This window comes from Prionailurus viverrinus, chromosome D1, assembly GCF_022837055.1.
Source record: "Prionailurus viverrinus isolate Anna chromosome D1, UM_Priviv_1.0, whole genome shotgun sequence".
Classification (NCBI taxonomy): Eukaryota; Metazoa; Chordata; class Mammalia; order Carnivora; family Felidae; genus Prionailurus; species Prionailurus viverrinus.
Window position 1 is genome coordinate 105,440,123 of NC_062570.1, and position 24,377 is coordinate 105,464,499.

At 48.8% G+C, this 24,377-nt stretch overlaps 1 protein-coding gene across 18 annotated transcripts in view; it reads right to left on the minus strand.

Annotated features, from left to right (window-relative positions):
• Positions 1-24,377, minus strand: part of PPP6R3 (protein phosphatase 6 regulatory subunit 3) — a 137,492-nt gene that overhangs the window by 51,934 nt on the left and 61,181 nt on the right. For 17 of the 18 annotated variants that reach the window (XM_047878130.1, XM_047878125.1, XM_047878123.1 and 14 more), the window contains 6 exons: positions 17,668-17,900; positions 12,663-12,849; positions 9,424-9,561; positions 7,213-7,278; positions 4,336-4,448; positions 711-824 (listed from right to left, as the gene is read on the minus strand). In XM_047878130.1, the coding sequence (XP_047734086.1) occupies positions 711-824; positions 4,336-4,448; positions 7,213-7,278; positions 9,424-9,561; positions 12,663-12,849; positions 17,668-17,894 (845 nt within the window). In that variant the 5' untranslated portion in view covers positions 17,895-17,900. The remainder of the gene's footprint in view (positions 1-710; positions 825-4,335; positions 4,449-7,212; positions 7,279-9,423; positions 9,562-12,662; positions 12,850-17,667; positions 17,901-24,377) is intronic. The other variant, XM_047878132.1, reaches the window with a different exon arrangement.

Sequence of the window (24,377 nt, forward strand, 5' to 3'; positions counted from 1 at the left end):
ATCTCTAAACCACATATTCCTGCAATGCTTACGGATACGTACCTCTTCTCATGCTCCAGGGAACCATCAGAAAACGCTGATGATCACCAAGCGAATTAGCCAGCAGTGGACATAAACTGAAGAATGACACGACGAACACAAATGGCTGGCCCGGGACACACACTTGGGGGAAGCACACCACATTTCTGGTTCTCACTTTGCTCAAATTTTGCCATAAAGGCCTCAAGCCACCTGCCCATCCATTTTAAAACAGCCTCACCAGCTGCAGTGGCCTCACATGTGAAACCCCCAAAGGCTCAATGTGAAGCCTCAAGCTAGCACGAGGAGGAAAGAATCACAAGACAGAAAGTCCCTGAACCGCTGCGTGGAGGAGAGAGAGCTGCCCACCGACCAGGAGAACACCTCTTTTCCATTTTCATATTTAGGAAAGAAGCCTCTCCGCTGTGACGCGTTTTATGACAGCACTTACAGCAACGTTTTCATAACTGTTACAAATACCCAGACGCTGCCCATAAACAGCGTCACCAAACCATATCCCTACCTACCACATTCACATAAAACTAACTTACAGTTTATGTGGTGGAAAAAGATTCGGCACCTGCAATTCAAGGGCATGATGTTGCACTTTATCAACCAACGACTCTGCACTTTTAGGAAATCTAAAAGCACGACAACATGGCTCGTTGCTGTAGGACAAAAGGAAAGCTTACGTTGGTCGCCGTGTCTCAAGTAAAGTCAGCAATATCTGGATTGCACTGACGATGGCTGATTCATTTTTCTCCTTGTGGAAAATATTTGATAGAAGCTGTTCTATAATTTCTTGCCTGGGGAGACAAACCAACAGTCAAGTGCTAACCGTAACATCATTTAACAGTAACGTCAGAGAAAAAAAATCACGCTACCGGTAAGGTAAGTATCCGTTTTACTTAATGTTTTATTTTTAATACATTTATTAGAGCACACAAGTGATCCTGCTTATTAGAAATGCAACTCTCCCACATACACTTTCCTACTCGCCCCACCCCGCCGCCTCAGCAGAATTACCTGGGCCCTGCTGGCCTTTGCCAATCTTGCCGAGAGCCAACAAATACTTCAAGATTGGCGGGCACCTCCCACTGAGACCAGGGTGGTGGCGGTGGTAGCTGTGGGTGGTAATAAGATTTGGAACTCTATGCCCCACAAAAGAAGGGTAATTTTTCAAAAAGGTAAATAGAACCCACAAGCGTTTTCCCACAAAGGCACTGATGTATAATTAACTAAGATCTGAAACAGGTAAAAGACAAGATCAATTGTTGCATTTTACCCTCTAATTAAAATCTGGTAAATCAAAGTAACACGGTAGCAATGAAATGGATCTGACTGAACTACTGCCCAAAAAGTATTCTCTGCGGGCTGGCTCTTCCCATTACATATTCAAGGTCATGATCAATGTAAAACACAAGGGTAACTTGTTAGGTAAACTTACATGGGTGTTCTCAAGGAAAAATCTCAGTTTCTCAGGATCTCAGTATTTCCGAATCCAAGTGAATTAGAACTGGGGTCTCCCGTACAATGGGGCCTACAGCTGGGGAGCCCCCGCTGCATACCCAGCGGAGACGCCAGTCATGCGGAGGACAGCTGGGCCCGCCGCAGCCCAACACTGCCGCCCTCTCCAGGCTAGGGCAGCAAGCAGGAGAATCTCCTTTTATTTGGGGGAAGCAAATACAACTGGTACCTAACTTCAGAGGACCCCCTTGCTGGAAGGAGCTCTCACACACTCCCAGACCAGCACTGAAACCCCTTGTGAGACCTTGGCCCAAAACAGCACCGTAAACGCTACTCAACGCATGGCAGTCCAGAGAATAAATACTAGGTTTGGGCTTGAGCTCTGGAAAACAGACAGCTTTTTCACAGTAAATATGTCTATTCTTCAAATAGCAGCCTCACCCCAGGTAGAGGAGTATGGACACGGCGACCAACTATAGATGTCCACCTTCTCGTTCAAGTGATGTTCTTACTTAGCAGCTTGAAACCACAATAGACAGGGGTGCCTGGGGGGGCTCAGTGGGTTAAGCATCCGACTTCGATTCAGGTCACGATCTCACGGTTCGTGGGTTTGAGCCCTGCATCGGGCTCTGTGCTGACGGCTCAGAGTCTGGAGCCTGCTTCAGATGCTGTGTCTCCCTCTCTCTCTAGCCCTCCCCTGCTCGCTCGCTCTCACTCTCTCTCTCAAAAACAAATAAACGTTAAAATCGTAAAAAATATAATATTGCTATATTACGCCATAATTTATCAAACATAAACAGGTATTATACATTACTACCTGACAATATATCAACTATATACAAATGTTATTACGATTAGTAAGTTTACCAAGCCTGTAGAAGCCTTTGGTCACTGTGCATTTTCTTAATCAACAGACACTAAGAAACCACCATAACATGGGAGCATGTGTGATATTAAAAGGGGCTGGTTCTCATCTCAAGAAGAGTGTGGGAGGCGCTGTTATAGAGTAAGTCTCCCCACTGCTAAGTGCAGTGAAGATTTAACTCAGTGATAGCATGGGACTCCTGACTCCTCAAGTCCACGAATTTGAAGAAATTTACTCCAACTAATATTTAATGATGTCAATTCTGAGTATGTACCTGTATAATTCAATTTATAGCTGATCCAGGACTAAAGACACAGCTTGAACTCTAAGAGCTAGTCCATACACAGGCTTCATGGGTCAGATTCCACATTTGAGAGGGCTCTGGTGGCGCTGAAACTCCGTGATTAATGTTGGTCAGTCTGACATTCAAGGCGAACCTGCTGTCCCAGGTGGCCAGAGTCAACCACATGAGGCCACTGTACTCAAACTGCAATTAGTCTCAATTGATCTGTCCTAAGTGTAAAATATATGCTGGGTTTCCAAAACTTTGGGCAAAGAATGTAGAATACCTCAATAATTTTTTAAATGAGCAGATGTTCAAATATTTTATATCAATTAGATTAAATTATTATTACAATTAATTTCACCTTTTACTTGAATGTGGCTACTGGGTAATTTAAAATTACATCTTTTATTTCTGTTGGACAACTGCTGTCATGAACCACAGATTGTTGGTATTCAATATGTTTTTACCCTACTCAAATGGCAATTTGACGTGGTTCAACCTAATACTATGATTACTGGTATTTGAATGTGGAATGTCTTATATTTATAAAAAGAGTATGCATGCCATAAAGCCAAGAATAACGGAAATGGGATGGGTAAAATGACAGATCACTCAGGAACCAATAATCTGTTTCGCTCCCTCAGAGAATTAGTCAACTCCTTCCTAGTCAACAACACTCACTGGGAAAACACAACTCTGCTTCTCCGATGACAGACTAAAAAGGTTACGACGTCTCTAATTTGTTCCTTGCTCATCTCACACTTGCCAGGTAAGTAATACACACACACGCTTTATTTGAATAAAAGGACCTTCCAGGTAGCTAAGCCAAAAGAAGCCACATGAACGTCAACGTACAGAAGGATCGCAAGAGGACGGGCGAAGTCATCAGCGAGAACAAGAGCGGCCGTGCACTGAAGCAAGGCCGCCACGCGTCCCTCACAGCTAGCGGTGTGTGCACCCTCTCTACTTACTCATCTGACGGGCGGAAATGCCTGATTCTTCTTTATGCCAACAGCCTGCAGCCGTGTGGATGCAGGTCGAATGTATGCCCAAGCTTGATGGTAAGCATTCTTTCAGAAAATGTGTGAATCTACAGAAACTAATACCTACGGGTTGGCCATTCGCATATTTCGGAACAGCACAGCATCCTCAAGCTATCTTCCACCCAAACAGGAGACGGCTGCTCAAAGGCACGGTCTCAAAGCAAGGGCACGAGCAGTTCAAAGACACAGAACATATAGGGCTTGTGACCCTTCGATCAGGGCTGGTCAGGTTGCCCCTAGTCAGCTGCAAAGATATAGTAAACACTAAGAAGAGCTTCTAGTAAGAACCATGGACTAAAATGGGTCAAATTAGTTTGTGTATAAGACTCTCCACCAAAGACTTGTGGGGCAGTGACTACAGTTCTACTGCGGCCACCCCCTCTTATGATGGCTTTACAGAATTCTAGTTTACAACTACTTGAAAGTTGAAAGTCCACACACAAATGTCATTTATTCACCTTCTTACCCTGTGGGTCTCCGGCGGGCCCCACAGACAGCTGAGGTCAGATAAGCCGGCTCTCCTACCTTCTCACCCACCCGAGGGGACTTTGCAGGGACACGATTCCCACATAAGGAAGACTTACCGACACTCACAATGGTAACACGTCGAACAGCATCGATAAGAACAAAGAACAAGAACAGACTTTGAAACATACTTTTCTAGAGTGGCAAGCAGGGGATCTGGTTCTGAGCTGTTCTGGATCTGTAACATCTGGTCTCTGCTCAGGCGAACAATTTCACAAAGTGACTGTGAAGCATTTGAATGCCGCTAAAGGGAAAAAGTACAATTTTAACTATCAAACACGTCAAATGTCAAATTTATAATAAAACATTAGAGAAGAAAATGCTTAAGAAATAACACAAATTAACACTGGCCATAATAAGCTGCAGTGAACAGAAAGTCAAGCTCAAAAGAAGTCACATAGGTAAAGACACGAGCAATTTATTCTCCCAGGCTAATGAGCTCCATGTAACAACACTGCACGATACAGATTTCCATGTGTAGGGACATGTGATCAAAGTTCTGGCAAGGAAGAATTTCGACAAGTGAAAACTTGAAAAAAACACGTCCCCAAACACAGCTGACCTTTCAGCAACACGGGTTTGAACTGCACGAGTTCACTCACACGCGGATTTTCTTAATACAGTACCATACTCATGTAAGTATGCATTTTCTCTTCCTTAGGACTATCTTAACAACACTGTCTTTCCTCTAGCTTACTTTATTAGAAGAACGTGCACGGAACACATCCACAATCTATGTGCTAACTGACGGCTGACCGGATCGGCAAGGCTTATGGTCAATCGCAGGCTATCAGCAGTTAAGCGTCTGTGGAGTCCAAACTTTTACGTGGATTTTCGACTTTGTAGGGGGTTGGCATCCCTCGCCCCTGTGTTGTTCAAAGGTCAACTGTATGTACTCTTATTAGCATAGAAGCTCATAAATTAGCTTTTAAATTGGCACTGATTTAAAAAATAAAGACAGGGGTTCCTGGGTGGCTCAGTCGGTTAAGTGTCTGACTTTAGCTCAGGTCATGACCTCACTGGTGAGTCCCAGCCCCGTGTTGGGCCCCGGGCTGACACCATGGAGCCTGCTTCGGATTCTCTCTCCCTTTGTCCCCGCTCCCCACCGACTCGCGTGCAAGCACTCTCTGCCTCTCTCTCAAAAACACATGGACGTTAACCAAAAAAAAAAAAAAAAAAAGACAAAGCTTCCTGGAATATGCCAATGGGTAAGAAATACTGCATGTTCTCCTCGTGTGTGGTGTAACAGCCTGCCAGGAAAGGCCCGAAGTCCCAGCACCCGCGCGCATCACGTTCTGTGGCGCGCGACACGGGCGCGGTCGACAGCGATCCTCTGGCACAGATGACGACACGCACCAGGACAGCAAAATCCACCGACCAGAACTAGGAGCCTGACGTTTCCTTCACGAACACAAACGGTCAGTGCCATTTTAGCATATAATGTATCCCACAATACAGAACAGAAGTATCAACAGGACTGTCCAGAGGCAAAATTAACTTTCTTGCAAGGCAAGTAAAGAAGGTGTTAATGCCCCAAATGCTTTGTTCTTGAAAAAAGAAAAAAGAAAGCTGCAGAGCTGGGCTTCTCCTTTATCAGTTTCTCCCGAACCTCGCGGGCAGGTATAACTAACTTCCCGTTGAGTAATCAAGCTCTGCCGTTCGGGAACGTGAACCTGGCGAAAGGCAAGCCTCGTCCACGGACACATACTCCCCCCGAGTGGCACGGGCCGCGCTCCCCGTCACCTCTCTCCACGGCCCGCACTGGCCGCACCTGGGTCACACGGGAAGCGTGCTCGGGAAGCGTCCAACCCCCGGCACGGGAGGGGTGACCACCCCAACCAGACGGTGGGTTCCCGCTGGGCAGGGCTCCCGCACTCGAGCACCCGCACGGCACGGGCGTGCGCGGCACTGTGTTCGGAACGTCGGCAGTGCCGACACCGAGGGGAGCGCCGGCTGCACGGTCCCGAGGGCAAGACGGGGAACGAATAGCACCTTTAATGATTAACTTTTTTTTTTTTTTTGGAAAAGCCCGTTTCAGCTGAACTCCAGGTAGCAAAGGTTTTGAGTGCACCAGAGTAGAAGGGGCTAACTCAACCTCGATAGAAAATTCACCTTTGTGAGCCAAATGTCCTCCGGGGACACACGCCTAGCTTTTTGCTACTCCTCCGTGGGGCTCACTCTTCAAACTAAGTGGCCACCTAGAGGCCTAAGAGAGGGTCCCCCGACCTCCCCGCCTCTACTTTAAAGCAGCCCCTTCACAGACAGTAGGCTGAGCCCCACAGAAGTGCCACGTGCGCGGGGAGAAAGGGCTGAACGCCCGCAATCCCGTGTGGCCCAGCCCTGCTGAAGGTGGCAGCCAGAGCAGCGGCAGAGGAGCAGAGCGAAGGGTCCCTCCACGAGGCGGACGGGCTGGTCCTGGGGACCCCTCCCCGACCCCGCACGGGCATCCCCTGGGCACACAGCTCTGTCTTCATGCTCCAACCCGGCCTCGATCCTATTGCCGAGTCCGTCGTCAGCACCCGGGACAAAGCCAAACCCTCACGTGAGCGCCGTGAGCCAGGCCAGGAAGTGCCACCGCCAGGAGCCCAACGCTCTAGGGGTCCGGTGGTGACGAAGATTCTGAGGTGCCGCCCGGAAAGCTTTAGCCAGAACAGAGACAAACAAGTGCAGATGTGGCCACACCATTTGGGCTCAAGATGTGCACGCAAGAAAAAAGGAGTGTGGACGGAGGTCTGCGGCAAAGGCGAGCAGACGCAGCACAAAATTCCAGCTCCGGGAGACGGTGCTGGAACCGGGGCCTGCTGTCTTCCGCATTTCCGGAAAAGTTCTGGGCAACAGGAAAATGTAGAATTTTTTAAACCCTTCAGTGTTTAGAAAACGGTCAACTTTAACAACACCTGTCCTCTACCTTCACGTCTCGTACAATTATGTTCTGTGCACATAAACACGGTTGCTTTTTAAAAAACAAAACAAGAACATCAAGTTTACAGTCGCACAAGAGAACTTACGTCTTCTTCTTGCGATGGATGAACTATTTCCACAAGCCTCTGGATAATTTGCTCCTCATTTAACCACTGTAAAACACATTGTAGAGGTAATCATAGCAATGCGTGGCTTTTGTTCAAGCCCCAATGAAGATTAACATACTTGGACATATCCATCACATTTTAAGTGGAATGTTACAGGTTTCTCTGGACTTTGAACACTACAGGAAATTAAAAGTCCCCCAAGGAAAATGCCAGTGAATATATTATTTAAACAGCAGCCAACAGTACCAACTATGCCCCAAATTACAGTTCCCACACATAGAAATTCTACCATCAGCTTCTCGGCCACAGAGCAATTCTCAGACACCACCCACTAAAAGGGTCTGTGTTCTGACTGTTGAGGGGAGGTGGAATTTATACATCTTCTATAAGAGTATGTACATCTTCGCTTTCAGACAGCTTCAGAAACACTGACGAAAGCAGTATTTGGTATCAGGCCTCTGGGTTAAAACATATGATGAACCTTCAGACTCAAAACCAAAGCAGCCACAGGAAGCACAGGGGCAGTACCCCACAGCAGGAGAGTTTGTCTGCCCCGTCACGAGTTCGTAAAGAGCTGGTATCCTGACCAGAACAATCTCCCCTCCACACGTGAGGTACTGCTGGGACTGCCAACAGGAAGAGGAAAGGAGTGAGGAAGAATAAATCACAAGTCAGCTAGTGGAGTATTAGTTGCGCACGGACAGGAACACCGTAACAAACAAAGCACTCGCAACCGCGAAAGGACACACAAAAACAAAAACAACCCCAAACGAGCAAAACCCAAAGGTTAAAGGAGACTGGGGACAGGGGGGAGGCGTGGCGCCGGGTGGCAAGAAATCAAACACACTTCGCTGAAGGCCCAGCTGTCTGGTCCTCAAGGAGGCCCGGGCCCAAAGGAAATGCACACGAAGCTACCAGAGGGCACACAGCTAGAGGTCCCACTTCACATTTTAAGACCAGTTTTAAAACGGGGACGTGAATCCCCCTCCTGGGTGTCTTGCTCAAGGGCAGACTTTGATTCAGCAGGGCTGGGGGGGGGGGGGGGGGGGGGGAAGCTGAGCTCCCGGGTGATGTCTGAGGGGACGGGGCGGAGGGTCCTGACCACCCAGGGAAAAGGAGGGAAACTGAGGACTCTGAGCTAACCTGCCCCACATCCATTAAGAAGCACTGAATACTCCGGGGCGCCTGGGTGGCTCGGTCAGTTAGGCGTCCGACTTCAGCTCAGGTCATGATCTCACAGTCTGTGAGTTCGAGCCCCGCAAAGGGCTCTGTGCTGTCAGTTCAGGGTCCAAAGCCTGCTTCGGATTTTGTGTCTCCCTCTCCCTCTGCCCTTCCCCCCGTTCGCGTGAGCTCTCTCTCAAAATACATACGTACGTACATATATATATACATACGTATGTAAAATAAGAAAGGCATTGCCAATAAAACGGACTTCAAGGAAACAAGTAAGTGCTAATAAGGTTCAAAGTGGACTATTAAGGATGGACTGGACTGGGGAAGGTTCCGGAAGAAGGCAGTGAGGAGAATGAGAGAGGAGGAGCCAGAAGACAAGAAGAACAGGCAAAGATAAGAGCCCGTGAGGAACTTCATCTTTAAGTTACTCGGTCCACCCAGACTCCACTTAAGAAAGCTCTTCAAGAGGCACACGGATCCGAGAATCATCACCTACCAGAATTCTAAAATGTGTGCTTTTGAAAATCAATCTCCATTCTCCCTCTTATCCCACGCTCCTAACTACCCACAAGAAGAAAGTTACTTGTGAAGACGGATTTCCTGGGAACAGCCACACGTGTCCTTGCGGCCAGACCCTGCAGGGTGGCCACGGTCTCAAGAGTGACGCCGTGGAGCGGAGCGGATGCAGACAAGATCTCTCACTCCCAATCTTCCGCTCGCACCAGGGCAGCTCTAAGACCCATCCTCGACCCATCCCGCCGAGAAACAAACCGGCAAAGGCTGGAGAGCCCCTCCCAAAGCATCCCAGGCACCTACAGACGTGCACACCTGGAAAACCAATCCCGCAAAACCTGCATCTCTTCCTACGAACGACCTTCCTTCCTCCCCCTGCCCTCTCCCCCCCACCCCTCACCCCTGCCCCGGTTTCCCAGACAACTCTCCTCTCCCAACCTCCTGGAATCCCTCCGGGCTCCCAGCTCCCAGCAGCCCCGGTGTGGGGGTCATGAGTCTACTCACATTCAGAACATCCTGCCTGGGCTGCGGAGGCTCGATGCACGTCAGGAGCCTGAGCAACAAATCCATGATGGCCGAAGTTCCTATGTGCTTTATAATAAGGTCTACAAAATCACGTTTCTTCTTTAAGAAATCCACGATCTAGAGGAGAACAAACCGAAACTGAAAGACATGGAAATGGGCGGAACTGTCAACTTTAGGTCCTACCCCGCCCTGACCCCCGGACCCGCCCCCTCAGAGCCCACCACCACCTTCCGCCGAGGACTGGCAGACACGGAGTCAGTCATCAGACATAAAACCGGAGCGCTGCTGGCTGTTACGGTACGCAAACCCCTTAGGAAAAAAATCTCCCCAAGTATCACGCATTCCTTAATATAAACACATCATAACAGAGTCTTTTTCTGTTCACTGTCATTACTAACTTTCAAAGAATAAGGATAAAGAATTTAATACCCTAATAATGAGCATGAGAATATACCATTTAACAGTTTATGGACATAAATATAAGTCCATTAGACTTTGCACGGAAATGCAGAATATTCAAAATCCTAATTAGACTCCAGCAAGTTAAGAAAAAAAATTCAAAGCAAAAAGCATTTCTACGTCAGTCTAAGTGGCTAAGTGACCTGCTAGAGAAACATCACATCTGGGTTTCATCTGGGTTCACCTGACCGGGTTCCCACAGGGAGGGGGTGAGGGAGGGACGGGCGGCTACACAGAAGGGACGTGGAAACACCCAGAGGCCACCTGGGTCTCTCTTCTGTGCCAGAAGAGGGAGCTGGTTCTGTCCTGCACACCCTGCTGCGCCTTCTGTCCGGAGCTACCCGGGGTCCCTTCGCAAGTCCCAGAAGCAACACGACCAGCGTGGCAGCCGCTAATCTCACCGAAACCTCTCGAGAGCCCTCGAGGTGAGGCTGCCCCGCTCGGCGTTACAGATGAGGAAACCGAGGCGCAGACCGGTTCAGTATGTCGCCAGGGCCAAACCGTGGCTGCCCTGAGGTTTCAACTTAGATCTGTATGCCACAAAAGCCACAATCCTGCCATTGTCCCACGTGGAGAAGCCTAAGAGCCAGGGATGACAGAAACTGCTCCACACCACCGGGCACAAGTGCAGGACTAACCATCATACGTTGCTTCTCTAGACACGTTGTAACAGAAACTTTCAAGAAGTTAATCCACTCACAGCTGAGTCACACGGTTTTTAAAAGCACGAGGAGAGGAGCAAAGAGGAAAAAGTCAGATGTGCCCCAAATACTGCAGGATTCAGTGGCAAGGCGCCGGACGTGGGGCCCCAAGGCACGAACTGCAGCCAGTGCCGTGGCCAGCAGAGCCAGGACGGCAACACGTCCCAGACGGAGGAGGACACTCCTGACGTGCGAGCCCCCAACACGGAAGGCGTCCCACGGCTCGACTTCCTGCCCCGTGAGCGAACGAACGTCCGTGTCGGTTAAGCCAGACGGAGTCGACGTGGTTTTCGTCACCTGCAGCTGCACAGCCCCTTCCTAATGACACATCATGTGATGGGACACCTTCGTTCACACTCTTAGCTCTCAACGGGAGAGAGAGGCGCTAGGTTTGAGCTCTTCCTACAGCGAGAAGAGCAGGGGTGACTCCACTCAGAGTCCTAAGCCAAGAAGCACAACAAACAACAGAGCGGCCAGGCCCGTCTCTCAGCATTTAATCGGCACGTGCCGTCACCTCTGCACAGAGAGGTCTGACCCGGAAGGCCGTGCAAATGCTGAGTCCCAGAAAGCTTCCAGCGCGTTCTGGCTCTACAGTGAAGGTCTGGTGAGAACCGGGACCCGGGGATTCGGACTCCCCCAGCACAGAGGGAAAAGAAAAGGCACGCCGAAGGTGTAAAGACCTGTTTCGATAATGGCTACAACCATCCTAAAGGACCAGGAGTAACTGGGGCTGATGGGATAAGACCCAGCAGCGCTGTCACTTCTCCCCAGCAGGCAGAACAGGGGAAGACAACCTGGGTTACAGTGATCATGACTGGGGATTCACTCTCTAAGAAAAGAGAACTTCAATCCCAACTCATTTAGGAGGGTAATGCTGCTTAATTAAGAACGTGAAAAGAACAACCTCGTCTTTCTAAACTCTGCCTTGGCACAGACAGACGGACTGGGCCTAAAATAGCTTCAACCCTCTGCTGACAGCAAGGACGGGTCACGGAGCCTGTTTTCCATCAGGAAGGAGGCCAGGCCCGGCCGGCTGGACCAACTGCACCCGGTCATCACACCCTTGCTCGCTGCTCTCTGGCAGATCTGTCTGTGCTTGAGCGTCGAGGCCCTCGTGGCTCCTTGGGTGCGTGTTTCCGTAAGCGGATCGTAATCTCCTGGTAAGCACGTCCTTTTTCACACCAATATCCACCACAGCTGTGATTCTCAAATTGTCATCAGAGTCATCCAAGAAGGCTTATTAAAAATCCCAGATCGCTGGGCCCCACCCCCAGAGTGTCTGATCCATTAGGTGTGAGGTGGTTAGAACTTGCATTTCTAACAAATTCTCAGGTGGCACTCATGTCCAGGAACCCTACTTTGAGAACCACTACACATGCCACAGATCCTTAGAATACAAATTTCCCACGCGGATCTGAAATGTTTAGGAACAAAACAGACGTGAGGGTTTGGGGAGGGGGGACGGGAGGGGGAGGTTCCTGCCACAATAGTAACGTAGGGATTTCTGCCCCCAGCGCTACTGGACAGGAACAGCAGTCTGAACAGAGACGTCTCACGCTAAACACTCAAGTTTTTGAGTGGAATCAGACCATTGGCATAAACTAATCATCAATTACATTTCTAGAAAAGCTTTTTGATTTAAAGCCTCATCTGTTGTGTTCATCATTAGGGGAACGCAAAAAGTAAATAAATAATAATGATAATTAAAAATTTACTTTGCCAGAGTCACTACGACCCTTCAACCACTCGGTAGGAGCCACGCCGCTCGCTACCTTCGCAGATGGACACCCCACATTCTCATGCTCCAAATATGTCAAAAGAGGAAACCAAAGTAAAGCAAAAAACGGAGCTGTGGGGCACTGGGAAAAGAACACGTCAAGTGGGAACACGCTCATTAACGTGTGAATCGGTGGTAAGTCAGTATATTTCAAGTACACTCTTCCTCTACAGAACCTGGACTTACGGCACACTCAGAACACTGAAGCAACAAAATGATTGGGGGATCATCTCAGGGGGATGATCAGCCCTAATACTTACCTTTTGGAAAATAATATTTACCTGTTCTGGTTTTCTGCTGATAAGAATACTTAGCACCTTGCTGAAGAAACTGGCAAGTAGTGGGTTCAAGGGGGAATCGTTTAGGAGGAAGCTATATAATTTCATTAGCAAGGACTCATCTTCTCCCAGTCTATCATTCATCTGGGAGACATCAGAAGTGAGCAACTCACAAGATATATTTGGGTACCTAGAAGAACAGGACACTTGTATCATCATCTGTATTAACAGTTTCATCACATAAAGTAAAAACACAAATCAGAAAGGCTTCCTAAAATTTTGTGAAAAACAAAATCACCTTTGGGAATTAGAAAAGCATGTCAATCCATTCTGTCCAACCTGTAGCTGAAAGTGAATTTTCTACCGTGTCTCAAAAATTACTTCTAAAGCAAGCTGTAACAGGATACGTTTTCCCCAACAAAACTAGAGCACAGCCAGGGCTCGGGAGCCTGGGGAGGCCACGCCGCAGGGCGTGGGCCTTCTCCCACAGGACAGGCCTGGCGAGATGCGGCAGCTAAGAGCCTCGGGCTGCAGCCCTGAGCAGCCTGCTCTGACGTGGGAAGTGGCCCGGCTTGTAGGACGACCACGGGGGACGCTGGTGTCCAGGAAACCGCCCTGCACACAGCACCTCGTAAGTACTCGCTCAAGACACATGCAGGTTCCGAGACCGGCCACGCCTATTTTCACATGGGTTGCAAATGGCACCAGAAAGCTGTTTTGGGGGCGCTTACCAAGCGTCCAGTCCAGGTCACATCTTGAGAGAACAAATCTTCTAACATAGGGAAGCGGAGAGGTGGATGTCAGCCTGAGCTAGCTACCCAAGTGGAAAAACGGCATACGGGAAAAGAGCTCTCCAAGCCAGCCTTGCAAGGTGGTCCAGGATCAGACCCCGTCAGACCTCGCTGCTGTGGGACGCAGACCTCTCCGCAGACCCTACGGCCCTGGACACACCTGCGCCCCGAAAGCACGCTTGCCTCTGCCCACCAGAGCACTCTCTCTCTCTGAAAACCAGGCAGCCCATCCGTCTTCTCCACTCGCTCCTTCTACCACAGTTTCCCGTCTGTTTTCAATGGCAACAAATGGAGACGCCACGGCTGTTCTAGCCACAAGCTCACTTCGCTGCTCTTACTTCCGCCCCGTCAAGCAGCCAGGATCCAGAACCAACTAGTCCTCTGGAGTGGCAAGTCAAAGGCTGACCAGGATAGGGAGGTGACAGAACAGCCACAAGTGGCTGTAGGACAAGAAAGAGGGAGGACTGCAGTCTAGAACACACGCCACACCCCTCGAGGCGCCCCAGGGCTGCCTGCTGCGAGGCCCCTGGCAGACCAGAAAGCCGCAGCCTCTGCGAGGGTCTGGGGTGAGGTCGGAAGACGGAACAGAGCAAGAAGAGCGTCCCCAGAAGAACCTTTGTAGGGAAAAGACAGACAACAGAACTGGAAGGCGTGTGGGCGTCAAGATCATATTATCAAACAGCTCTCTTCTGTGGCTCAAATTAAAGTCTCTCTCTCCTACTCTGTGGAACATACGGGCTCAAAGACGCCACAACATAAAGTCACCGTTGTGCCAGGGGCAGGATCGTGCACGGGGTGCAGGTGCAGCTTCTGGAGTCGCACCGCCTAGGTTCAGACTCCACCTCTACCACTTACAAGCTGCATGACCTTGGGCAAGTTCCTTAGCCTCCCTGGGCCTCAGTTTCCAAGTCTGCAAAATTAAGATAACAGCATTTACCTCACGTGGAAGGCTATGACATATGAAATACTGGGAAGGAGGCCTGGAATAAACAAAAGCTAACTTTTTATTCCTCTGTATTTTCCACTTTACAAAACTTCCGAAATGCTACTACGGGGAACACTGGGGGACGATGTTGGGGGAACGTTGTCTCAATTACCCCAATTTGAAATTGCTGGCAAATAAAGGACCGGTAAAAGGTAGTGGCCTCAACCGTGGCCGCAAACCAAACGTGTAGCGTGTATTCTCCAAATTCTGACACACGAGGTCCAGAAGAGGCCACAGGCATTTAAAAACTTTTTTCAATGAATTTTTCACCTGTTTTTGCACAATGACTGAGACACACGACCTAGATAAACAGGCACACGTATGGGCCTGGGCACTATACGAAAGGCTCAAGGTCCTGGTTCTGGACAGGCTGGGGTCCTCTCTCTCTCCCCTTCCCTACCTCTCAAACATTAAACGAGCTTCTAAAACACCCCAAGACCCCCGCCATCCCACCCTGCGGCAAGCGCCACCCTCCCCCCCCCCCCACCGGCCCCAGCACAGGCTCTGACCCCCCGATTCCTCTGTAGCTACACCCCCACCTGCATCTGGGCTCCTTCCTCCTCCCCATCCCCGGGGCCGACTCTGCTCCTAAAGCCTCCCTCCCCTTGTCCTTCTGACCACACGGCCTCCCGCCTGCTTAGGCACAGCACGTCCCTGGATGGCTCCCCCCCTCTGCCCCGTCATTTCCCACTGCACTGCACACGGCCTCACCGGCACAGAAACCCCCCACTACTTCTCCCACCGGGGAGGACACCACCAGCACACCCCTCCTGACTCCTAGCTGCCCGCAGCGCCCACTTGCTCTCTCTGCTCCTTTCCAGGGAAACTAGCCAGAAGAGCTGTCTCTGCTTTGCCGCCAGTTCCTCCCCAGAGAGCTCCCGGCCGGGCTCTCCCCTCCGCCCCTCCAGAGAACGCACGCTGCCGGGGCCCACGTGCTCTGTGCCGCGGACACCAACGGTCACGGGGCCTGTGCGCAGCGGCCCCGACCCACTTGTCCCATCTCTCCTTCCCGAAGCCTGGCTTCCCTTGGCCTTCAGGGCGGCAGCCCCTCCTGCTCTCCTCTTGCCCCCAGCCCCCCTGCGGGAACCTTGACCCAAACAACAGCACCTTAGCTTTAGGATTTATTATTCTACTACTTAGGAACCAGGGCTTAAAGTTCTGCTGGATCAAATTTCTGCTAAATAGTTTAGGACGGAGGTATCTGTCATTAAAATTAAAAAGGTTAGCACAGGGGCGCCTGGGTGGCGCAGTCGGTTAAGCATCCGACTTCAGCCAGGTCACGATCTCGCGGTCCGTGAGTTCGAGCCCCACGTCAGGCTCTGGGCTGATGGCTCAGAGCCTGGAGCCTGTTTCCGATTCTGTGTCTCCCTCTCTCTCTGCCCCTCCCCCGTTCATGCTCTGTCTCTCTCTGTCCCAAAAATAAATAAACGTTGAAAAAAAAAAATTTAAAAAAAAAAAAGGTTAGCACAGAATGACAAACCTTTAACACCTTGTGTATGATCATCAGCTTAGAACAGTGAGGAGTTCAATCCACATGTGAGACTAATACAGTTATGAGGTTCACAAAACACAGAAATCATTCCATCACCCAGACTCTATAAAACACTAGTCTAAATTTCCTGAGATGACTCTAAGTCGACCTTAACCCCCAAGAGCTTTCAGGTCCCATCTGAAACACCCTGCTGCGCATCTAGCTATGTGTATTGTGTACCTTACACACGGCCCGTGGCTCCTCCCAGGCCAGAACTACAGCGGAGAACTCACCTGCCCAGCTCAAGTCAAGCTCCCTCAAGACGGTGCCATCCGGAAGGCCACATGGCCAGGGAGGCAGAGCTGCTCTTGCAACCTCAAAGGGAACACAAAAGAACACCAGCATGGCGGTACTACAGAAGCCGTGACTACTTTTCGGTGAACTAAGCACCTTCCAGAAGACGTGCTGTGCCTGCTCTTCCCAGTCACAGAGGTATTAGCTTCGTTCAGCAGGTGAGGAAACCGACCCAGAAGGGTAAGCCCTTTGGCTCAAGCGTTCCAAGAGGGGAGGTCGACACCCCTCCCAGGTGGGCTGGGTGCGAAGCCCGCAGCGCACTGGCTCCTGCCAGGACAAGCCCCAGACGAGCGGCACCCACACGTGCGGGTTGTTCACCGTGAAGGGAATTCCAAAACGGCTGCTGGGGGACGCGAGTACGCCAGTGATCCTGCTGCGAAATTTCTTTCCTCTTCCTTTTCGGGGCACTGACCTGAGTAGAGGCTGTCACCAATGCTAACTGTCAATCTTAATGGCCGGCAGAGAACATAACCTCACCTCCTTGAAGGTCCAAGTCGCTAGCAACTTGAAGGCATTAATAAGTATTATTTCTCTGACAGCAAAATTCTCCCCAGAAAGAAATAAAAAGATATCTGAAAAGAAGAACAGACTGGGGGAGAAAGGGCAAAGAAGGATCTACTAAAAGCCTTAATTCCTCCTATTCCGTTAAGTTTATTTAATGCAGAATCAATGGCTTTTTGTTCCCGAATCCGTCCTATTTTGGGGGGCGGGTGTGGGGGGGTACGGAGTCAAATCTTTCAACACAGTTGGACATGGAGGGACAGCTCCCTGAGACCTAGGTACTTTAAATACACACGGAGTGCTCACCAGGAGTTGGTAGGAGTGTGCAGTCCAAGTGCGGTCAAGACACAGGGATAAAGGACCCCGGCGCACTACTGCTCTGCCGTAAGCAGATGAAACTAGTGATGAGGACGTAAACTCGCCACGGTGATCCAAGGCGCTAGCTAGTTAAATTTAGCTCCACTCACGTTCACCAAGACCCCGTTCCCTGAAGTTAACGAAGGTCAGAATTTATTTGATCAGTAACGGTCTTCATAACCCAAGCTCTGGCTTAGATCTGCCATATGATCTCGGGCAGTCACGTAATCTCTAGCTTCCTATTTGCAAAGAAGAGAAAATACTTACTTGAATCGTCTTACTATTTTAAGAAACTTCATCACTGTTTACAAAGCACGTCGCCCTGCCACAAAGCCTTCTGACTGCAATTTAGAACACTCCTTTTTAAAACCCTATGATTTCACTGGACTTGGTTCTAGAATGGATTACATGCTCCACCGAGTCTGTCACTCTTGACCATCTTAACACTCTAAATGGTCTACGACGGCCCTGGGGAATTGCTGGACAAGGATAAGATTCTACCCCACTTCACTTCAGTCCCACCCTAAAGAGAAGATTGAATTTTCTTACTTGTATCTGATCTTTTCATCCATGTCTTGAGGTGGTTCTTCTATAATGAATGAGACTAAATCTTCGAGACATTCTGCTTTTAACAGAAACTCTATAAGTTTGCGGTTCTGAGCTTTACATTCCTGTAAAACATCTTCCTCATCCATTAACTCCTTCAGTGTTACATCTTCTCTTTCTAGAAGTGTGTCTATGTGGGATGATGAATGAAGATCAAATTTCCAAAACATGCTGGTCTAAACAAAACGCAGAGAGTATTTCAAATAAAATTTCAACTTTACATATTAACTTTTCAAATTTCAGCTTAGTTTCACAGTCTAAAATGCTAACTTGCATCACATAAGTACAGTAAGTTTCATATCGAGCCTATAAGGTACTTGTCTAAATAAGTAAAATTCGCAGGGCTTTTCCTTCTCAGAAAAGAAAATAGTTTTATTGAAAACAAAAAATTTTCATTTAAAAATGCTGAAAGAACGCTAAAGCTTGGGATGATGTCAACCTACAATATGAAGCCGTCCATACTTTGCTAAGAATGTAATGCTGGGAAAGGAAGAAAGTAAACCCTCTCTTACAGGGGAAGCGCACATTCAGACACCGAGGTAGCACCTTCCAGCAACAAGTGACTAGTACTTGACCAAAGTGTCCGGCATATCTTCGGAGTATGAAAGAATTAAGTAAATAACCACCACAAAGCAGCACTTTCGCAGCTGAGAGTCCTAAAACGATCAGATCCGTGTCATTCTTCACAAAGAAACTACACAAGAGGAAGCTAGTTGCTAAGGAATTAGGGAAACGAGCCACCCTCAGCTATTAGGAAACCCATCTGACACTGACCGTGCCACATATATACTCCCCGCTCCTCGCCCTCCCACCCCTCCTCAACAGCGAGGGCACGGCCATCTGCAGAGTCACACGAGGTCCTCACTGGTTACAACTGGAAACAGGAAACACAGAGTCACTATGTAATCTGCAGCTGCCGCAACCAGACGCTCTCAAATGCCACTTTTGAGCAACACGTGACAAGATGACAGCATCAAACAAAAGTCCTGATTAGGGTCAGGACTATTCAAAAGTCGTTCTTGTGGGTCCAAGATGCTCACTACTGCAGAATTCCGGAGCCGGGGTTTGGTGAGACACACACTTACTTCCTGTAACACCCCCTCCCCGCCCCCCACCGACAAAGCCAAACCTACCGATCAACTGCGGCTCTACCACCCACCCAGGGCAGTGGCCCCTGTTACCGTGATCACTGAAAAGCACGTTAACCTCCACGCCCGCGCGTGCAAAATCCCGTGCTGGAAGAGCCTAGGTAGAAGGCAGGCAGCTGCAAAGGTCACAACCTATGTATAGCACACATAACATTCTGAGAACTACTTATTTTTGCTAAATCATCCATATTAGATCAGGTAGGAGTATTTAGTATTTTCAGGCACATCCGTCCAAAAAATTTTTTAAATCAGAGATCACGGAGGGCAAGTTTTAGTTATACAGCCAGTCACACCGATCGATCCAGGCACAGAAGACTGTGCACCATGGCAGGTTACTCAGGGACATGGAAAAGTACACCCACTTCATGTGACTTGACTATTAAGTGGACGATCATGGGAGTTTAAAATATAAGCAGTCTTAAGGAATCTTTAAAAAAAAAAAAAAGACTCCTTAAGGGAACAGGTTTTAGGGAAGATTATGAAATATGATGTTATAAAAGTTGTCCCTGCTTAAAAAAAAAAAAATTCTTTATGTTTCAAAAGGCACACATAAGCTCACACCAGTCAGCAGCATGAGGAAGACACAGTGGGCAGAGGGGCTACCCTGACAGTTCACGGAAAGCAGAGCGGCGGTGGGGCACCTGCACGGGGACACGTTCACCACGAAGCTCGGGGGACGGCACAAGAATAAGGCATCGCCACCTCCCATTATGTACAGAAGACGTCACAGAACACGCTAAAAGGGCAGCGTCACAACTCCCAGCACGGGCGGCAACTGCCCCCATGCCACACCGGCGAGTGACCTCTCTGCTCCAGGACCAGGAGCGGGGCGGAGCGCTCGCTGCGACTATAACCCTTGCTAGCGAAGGACAGAAACGGATACTTCAAACACAAGAGCAACCTACTTCTGCTACTGAGCCAATTACAAAGGAAACAGGGCAAAGGTGATATATCCCTAGTAAGGAACTTCGGGGGAAAAGATGGTGGAAATCAATAAAACCATAAATGCTTTCCTGGTTTTCAGACTGTGGAAAATGGCAAACAGAAAAGGCGTTATTATGCCACTTTGCCCTAATAAAATTGACAACGTGAAAAAAGACAAAACGACAGCAAAAGCTCACTGCAAAGGAGGAAAGAAGGAAGCTCCCCAGGGTAACGCCGTCAGCACCGTCTACCAAGCTTCTGCCGGAGCAACACGGCTCATTCATCCGGGAGTTTGAACCACAAATCCTAAAACCTGTACACTCTACCGCTCTGCCTCATACTTGGAACCGAAGTGTATGGGCACGAAAACAGCTGTGTTCTCGCACAGCCCCAGCACACAAGTCCCAGGCCGTGTTCGGGCTCCGAGCACGTATTAATCTGCACTGTTCTGAAGGGCAGATACGGGCACTTGGGACAGATAATGGAGCTCTCGTTCGGCTCACGGAGCAAAGGCACCTTACAGAAGGCCAAAAAAAGTAACCATCCATGTCAGTACACCTTGGCCTCACAGTTGATCGTGGAAAGTTCGATCCCCGGATGTCTACAAATCGAAAGAAGAGTTAGTTCACTTTACTTATTATAAGTACTTTAGTGAAGTCACTGACTGAAGAGCTACAGGTGTATTCAAATATTTTCCAACGCTCCACTGACATCAGATGAGTTTGTGCTTATTTTCGTCTGTAAACCAAATTTCTGATCATCTAACAGAACAGTCTCTCCACCTGAAGTCAGAAAACTGGACATCATTACTAATTTAGCCTTAAGTCTTTTTTTTAAAGATTAGTTCTCATTTAAAGTAGTATGTCTTTTTTATTTTTTGTAATCCCATACAGAAAGGCGAGGTAAAATGAAGAATACTAAGAAATCAATCACAAAAAAGCAAAGCTGATTACCAAGACCTTACGATTGGCTAATTATAAACAAGATACACACTCACGTCCATCAAGTGGAAACTATAAACGTCCACAGACACGGATAAAGGCACACTCCTTAATTATGGATCAGAATATAGTTATATCCAGCTAATCCAAGTAAAAATGGACTCCCCAAATTTCAACCTTAAGAAGGTAACTCATTAAATACTGGATTTATAAAGAAGACTGATAATTAGTCATGACAAAGTAAGAGCAGGAATTGGCAAATTACGGCCCACAGACCAAATCCAGCCCACAGCCTGCATGCTAAGAATGGTTTCGATATTTTTAAAGGGTTGTTTTAGGAAAAGAGAAGAATGTGTGGTAGAGAGCAAATGTGGTCCGCAAAGCCTAAAATATTTACTACCTGGTCCTTCACAGAAGAAGTTTAGCATCCCTCGCTCAGGGGGAAGTCAGGTTCCCACCAACGCTAACTTTCCTCTCCACCATCACTGAGCCCGCACGGACGCCACCCCGGACCCTCGCAGCCCACTCGGCTGGGGGCGGCCACACGGTGTGGGGCGAGACTGGCTAGAGACCCGTTCTCCTCCTTCCCCGACTTCTCGGGCAGGTAGGGATAAGCGCACGACAACGTCATCCCCCACGTGCCATGAACCATAAAAATCTCCACGCACTCTCCTCTGCACCTGGCTGGATGCCGAAGACAAGAAGGGCTCTAAGGGATGGCAGAGCCAAAAAATGGAAGATGCTTCCGTCCCCAAATCACCACGTGGGAGAAAGACACCTGCCAACCTCAGAGCCTGCCCTGGGCGGTGTTACGACGTGCCATCACACGCTGGTCTGTGTGCTCTGACGGGGTGCCCTCCCTCCCTGACCTCCCAACTCCTCTAATCCCCAAGCCTGTGACTTCTTGTTTTCCTATACTTACTTAAGCAAGGGAACAGGAATGCTTAAGCAACTGTTTTAAAATGCCTGAGTCCTTTCGTTTTCCACCATCCTGAATTAGAAGAGCATTTTTTAAAATCGGAACACTCTGAAATATGCATTTCCACAGTGCATGTTCTTTAGACTGGGTATGCTACAAACTTAAAAATAAAATAAAACCACAGTAGACTTCTTAAGCAAACATTATGTATTTTACCTTTTGGTCAAGCAGCAAACTGACTGGAAATGAATGGCCTCAGTAAATTAGTTCCCCTAGCTTCTACTTATGCCCTGTGAGGTAGAAACAAGCTAGGTATGAACTGATAAGTTACATACAGAGTTCAACCGCCAGGGCCCTGCAGTACAATGGAGTCCTTTCAAAAATACAACTAGGATACTCAGAAAAACTGAAAGGAGCTGGCACTTCAACAGCTAATTTTTAGTTAACATACATATAGTTTAAAATCCTTACTAGGATTTAGGGATAAAAGGGAATACAATTTCCGGGGCACCTGGGTGGCTCGGTCAGTTAAGCGTCCAACTTCAGCTCAGGTCACGATCTCACGACTGGTGTGCGTTCGAGCCCCACATCAGGCTCTCTGCTTTCAGCCCAGAACTCACTTTGGATCCTCTGTCCCTCTCTCACTCACGCGTGTGCAACACGTTCTCTCTCAAAAATAAACATGAGAAAAGGTCAGGGGATACAATTTCTCACAGTAAGCCATGTCATGGGCTGTTATCAGGAGACAAAGAAGGGAATGGTGAATAAAACCTAACTACCTATTGTCTTTCTTCCAAACCCTAGAGTTGTTTTAGAAGTTGGAGTAAGACGGTTGGGTTTTCTCCCAAAGAACTTGGGTTAGGTTGGCGGGTCGCTGGGGAGTCACCTGTCAACTTGTCATAGACAGACTCTGCTGTTCTCGGTCTTCCCCAGAACTGACACCACCAGTGAAAACTACCATCTTATATGCACCAAATAGGACCAAAGGCCATAAACCTATTCATCTCAGATCAACCACTTTAATTACAGGTCCTCTGCAATTATCAAAATAACCTTCCTTCTTAGAGGCAAAATCTGGGCCTTGGTACCTTTTTTCAGAGCAGTTAAGCAGTGACGCTGTTTCTGGGAGAAAAGGTGTCACCCTGTCTGTGACATAGGAACCATACGGTGATGTGGTCAAATCATTTTTAAGAGGTATGACAAACACATCAGACCTTCTGCAGAATTTTCTAGGGCGCTGCTGGCAGAATATATTCAACAGGGGCTCAACTGTGGTTCGGTGTGAACCGCCTACAACCACTTGCTTTCATCAAATAAACAGCTTTTCCTCCCAAGCCTTGTTCGGACTCTTAGGCACCCAAACGGACCTGGATTCCAAGGCCCGCTCGGCTACGGGCTGGCCCCGAAGCCTTGGGAAAGCAGACCCCCCTCTCCAAACCTCCGTGTCCTCACCGAGCAAGCTGGCTGTGAGGAGTCAATGACAAAGGCCTGCTTCCGGAGCTGGACCGCACGGGCACCTCGGCAAGCAGAAGCTGCTGTCGACAAAGGTGTCGGCCTCTGACATCTGCGAGGTTTAAGCCAGCGCTTCCCTGATTCCCACGGGCACCGGAGACACCTAGGGGTCCTGTTAAAGGGCAGTCTCAGATTTGGACTCAGGAAATCTGGGGTCAGGCCAGAGATTCTGCATCTCAACAAGTCCCCAGATGCTGCAGATGCTGCTGCTACCGCCGCCCTGGGTTTAAACTATGGCTGATCATTTGCAACACATTGTAATAAGCGTATTCAAAATAATTACATAAGTAAGAGAAACAGGAAAAAGGCCGACTTTGCAAACACGCGGCTGTGTTATTTCAGAAACTCCCTGTGGACAAGCTGATATTAGTGGGTTTTCTCTGGACATGACAGATGCAGAGTGTAACATATTATATCACTTTCCAACAGGAGCCCAGGAAGAATGACACGATGAATGTGGTGAAAGATAAACCAGTGGTACCCAGAAGGGAGAAACTACTAATCATCCTGCCTCCCGATGGCAGCAGTAAGCCGAGGGAACGACAAAGAGCTCTGATGAGTCTAAAATTCAGAAAGCTCCTATTTCTATGAACTGTACTTAAGTTTAGCAAGGATCTAGCCAAGCGGGACAGGCTATCCTCCACGAACCCTACCGCCACACCCGTGGAGTACCTGCACCCGGGGCTGGCTGGGCCCAGGGCAAAACGTCCAGAGACTCAAAAAAGGATTCCAAGATTATTACTAAGAACTGCTGAGCTTACGAAGAGCAGCTGAGCGTCACAGCAAACACTTCTGCACGGGGGGGACCCGAGACCACATGGGCTGCACAGGCATGAAGGCTGCCTACACCGTTTCATCACTGGCCCCACTGGAATCGCCAAGATTCCATGCTCTGAAGTATTTGCTAACATCCTCCAGGCCTGCAACAGACATGCACCAGATCCTTGCAGTTCAAGTAACTGCAGTCACCTAAATTCACGGAGTAGAAACCAAAGGGAGAAGCAGCAGCCGCTTACGTCCAAGACAACACCCAGGAAACAATCTATAAACAAAATGTGTTATGTTTAATATTTTTCTTTTTCTTTCTATGTGCTACGAAGGGCATGTCTGTACTACAGATTTATTTTCAGAGTCTCAAACGAAGGCATACAGGCACATGCTGTCGGGAGTTCAAACTCCGGGGCACCTCAGGCCTCCCTCCGCACTCCT